The 3,096-nt window shown below is 50.6% G+C and overlaps 1 protein-coding gene across 2 annotated transcripts; it reads right to left on the bottom strand.

Annotated features, from left to right (window-relative positions):
- Positions 1-2,460, bottom strand: gbx2 (gastrulation brain homeobox 2). Of its 2 annotated transcripts, none has more exons than XM_085348225.1 (2): positions 1,937-2,460; positions 1-541 (listed from the first exon to the last, which is right to left on the bottom strand). In XM_085348225.1, the coding sequence occupies exons 1-2, from the start codon at positions 2,458-2,460 to the stop codon at positions 1-3; spliced, it is 1,065 nt and encodes a 354-aa protein (XP_085204351.1). The 2 variants fall into 2 exon arrangements, with proteins under 2 accessions (XP_085204351.1, XP_085204350.1); XM_085348224.1 differs by having other exon boundaries at positions 1-545; positions 1,941-2,460.
- Between the last annotated feature and the right edge of the window lie 636 nt (positions 2,461-3,096).

Here is a 3,096-nt window from a genome sequence, read left to right as displayed (position 1 = left end):
CTACGGTCTGGCCTGCTCCATCTGCTGGTGCTGACTCCTTATTGCGAAGCGGCTCACGTGCACGGGGATGGGCACCACTATTTTGGGGTTCCGGGACGGCTCCCCGGACTTGTTGTTCACGTTTCCAGCTTTCACGCGTTTCCACTTCGCGCGCCGGTTCTGGAACCAGATCTTCACCTGCACTTCGCTCAGCTTGAGCGCATGCGCGATCTGGGAGCGCTCGGTGAGGGACAGGTACTTCTTGCAGTGGAACTCCTTCTCCAGCTCCAGCAGCTGCTCGCTGGTGAACGCCGTCCTCCTCCGCCGGTTCTTCCCACCGCCTCCGCCCCCCGCGCCTCCTCCTCCCGTCCCGGAGCCGCCGCCGGGGGGCCCGTGCAGGTGCGGGCCTTCATCCAGACCTCCCCCTCCTCCGTCTCCGTCCTCTTTGTGGCACATGGAGGTGAGGTTGTCGTCCGAGCTATAGTCCAGGTCGCTGTCCATGGAGAAGCTCTCGTCCTTTCGGCCGCACTCCTCCTCCTTGGAGTCTTCTTTGCTGTGTGCTCTGACTGTGAGGAAGAGGAGGGACACACAGCACCACCAGTGAGACCAGGACAAAACCAACAAACTTTATCAGTTTAAGGCAGAAACAAACGTGACAAAAAGTCACCAAAATATTTAAACGCGCTTCTTCCGTTTTCCCCTCTTATTTTCACAGTTTTGATGCTTCTTTACAAAAGATTTCTGATTATTTCATTCTGAATAATAAATTAAGCGACCCAATAAAATAATTTTCTCTCACAATCTGCACTTTTTATTAATCGCAAAGTTTAATTTACAGCTATTACATGTAAGAAATGAGCGAAAATGCGCATTTAAGATTTCTTTAAATGCTCCGCGTGTTTGGGGGGAAATTGATTAACATGTAAAAGCCAAAAACTTTATATTTTTCTAAATATGTTAAGAAGAAAAGTTCTGTGAGAGATATGTTAGGAGGAGATGCTGTTAGAATAATTAAATATGAGGTTAGATTTACATTTTTAATGCGAAACTGTGACGTGTGGAAGCTGAAGGGGTGAGGAGGGCGGTGGCTGCGTTGGGGGTGGAGGTATGTGCGTGGTGGGGTTAGGGGTGCAGTTGTCGTGTCTCGTGTCAATATCTATCATGAGGTTAGTGTGGCTCCAAAGAACGCGCTCCGTGAGGATTTTTATTTTCATGCGTAATTACGCGCGGAGTGTCTCCGCGCGGCCTTTCCCCCGCACCTCCCCCTCAGCGTGACACTCTAATGTGTCAGAGATCATCACAAATAAGGGACCCGAGAGGGAACAAATGTGTTTGTTTTATATGAGGAAGCAATAAAAGCGGTGGCGCAGGATTTTTTTTCTCCCCTGTCAGTGAACATTCAAATCAGGATGATTTATCGGCAAAGACAAAAATCAATCAGAATAATTTCAATAATTATTAGAGATTAAATCGACCCACATGGATCCCACTTTTATGAGAATTGTGAAGTTTGGTTTTTAAAATTAATCAATTATTGTTATTATTGGTATTTCTTTTAAAGCTTTAAAATGTTGATTTACAGAAATTAAAAATGAGCGATGGGCCTGCGAATAATTCCCGAATAATTTATTTTGAAAACGCAAATAAAAACGTTTAAAATCACTGAAGAAAATCAAATTTAAATGTCCCAGTTTCTTTTTGAAAATCGTCGTTAAAAAGCAGATTTTTTTTAGTTAATTTCTTGCTTCAATAAAACAGATCAAACCTGGACGGTTTTTGTTTAAACACGTGAAACTCTGTAAACAATGAGGAAATATTCTCGCGTTTCAGCTTCATTTATTTCTCAACATAACATCTCATCAAACGAACTAAAGTCTTTAAAATTAGGATTTTTTTCCTTCACTGAAATCAGATAAAATGATGAATTTTTCAGCGGGAAACGGGATGAGGAACCCGCCTACCTGTGGATGCGTGTACCGGCGTGTCCGTGTCGTGGAAACCCGGCAGCGCCGCAGACTCCTTCCCCTGCAGGAAGCTCTTTCCGTCCTCCGCGTCCAGCCGCAGCTCCTGAGCTTTGTCGAAGACCGCATGCAGTGCCTGAGAGCCGAACTTCCTGACTGCCTCCTGGTGCTGCTGGGACGGGGAGAAGCCGCCGGGGAGCGAGGCCATGAGGGTAGAGGTGAGCGCCATGCCCTGCGTCAGGCCCTGCGTCAGGCTGGAGCAGAAGCCGCTCTGCAGGCTCGGGATCTGGGGGTGCGGGTGATGTCCGGTGGGGAGCGCCTGTTGGAGGCCCGGGGGTGGCGGTGGGGGCGGCTGGAGCACCACCGACCGGTATGGCATGAACATCGGGTACCCGGTGTAGACGAAGTGTCCCGGGCTGGGCTGAGGTGGCCCCCCGATCAGAGAGTCAATGCTGAAGGCGGTGGTGCTTCCGAGTGGCCGCTGCATCACCATGAAGGACGGACTGAACGCTGCGCTCATATGAACGACCGCTGGAGCTCGGAGGAGACCGGATAGGAGTCGCTGCGGGCGGAGGAGCCGCGGGGGTCACCGCCGTTGTGAGGAAAGCCCACAGAGGCTCAGAGGAGCGATAATCCCAGCAGAGAAGAGCATCCCATCAGTGCGGCGGAGGAGAGAGAGTCCCTAAGAGGAGCCGAGAGAGCAACACTTCTTCCTCCTGATTTTAGTTTCCACACAAAAAACAAAACCAGAGAATCCACTGTGCGTGTTTCCGCTCGCACTGACGCACAGTGCGCACCTCAGGGTCCCGCGCCGCTCCACTTCAACTTGACCGGACCCGGTGTCACAGCAGCGGGCTCTTCTCCCTTACTCATCCGCTGACACGGTGTGGGTTTGTGTGTGTCCTCGGTGTATGTGTCTGTAAGCGTGTGTGTTTTTTCACCCACTCGGCGCGCGTCCAGCAGTGTTTTGGATTTAAATTGCGCTCCCCTCAGTTTAATTGCGCTGCCTTCTCCGAGAGGGCTCCTCCCCACTCCCCGCGCTCTACGCGATGATTGGCTGGCTGAGATGACGCGATAGGGCGGCTTTGGTATCCTGGATGAATGGCAATTACACTGAGTGGAACCTCGGGCCATTTAGGCCCGAGAAAACACATCA

Source organism: Diplotaxodon limnothrissa, linkage group LG23 (genome assembly GCF_057381915.1).
Source record: "Diplotaxodon limnothrissa isolate DT_005_m linkage group LG23, D_limnothrissa_male_GT1.1, whole genome shotgun sequence".
Lineage (NCBI taxonomy): Eukaryota > Metazoa > Chordata > Actinopteri > Cichliformes > Cichlidae > Diplotaxodon > Diplotaxodon limnothrissa.
The sequence above is the reverse complement of the archived record's forward strand: the minus strand, read 5'-3'. Positions and strand labels throughout refer to the sequence as shown.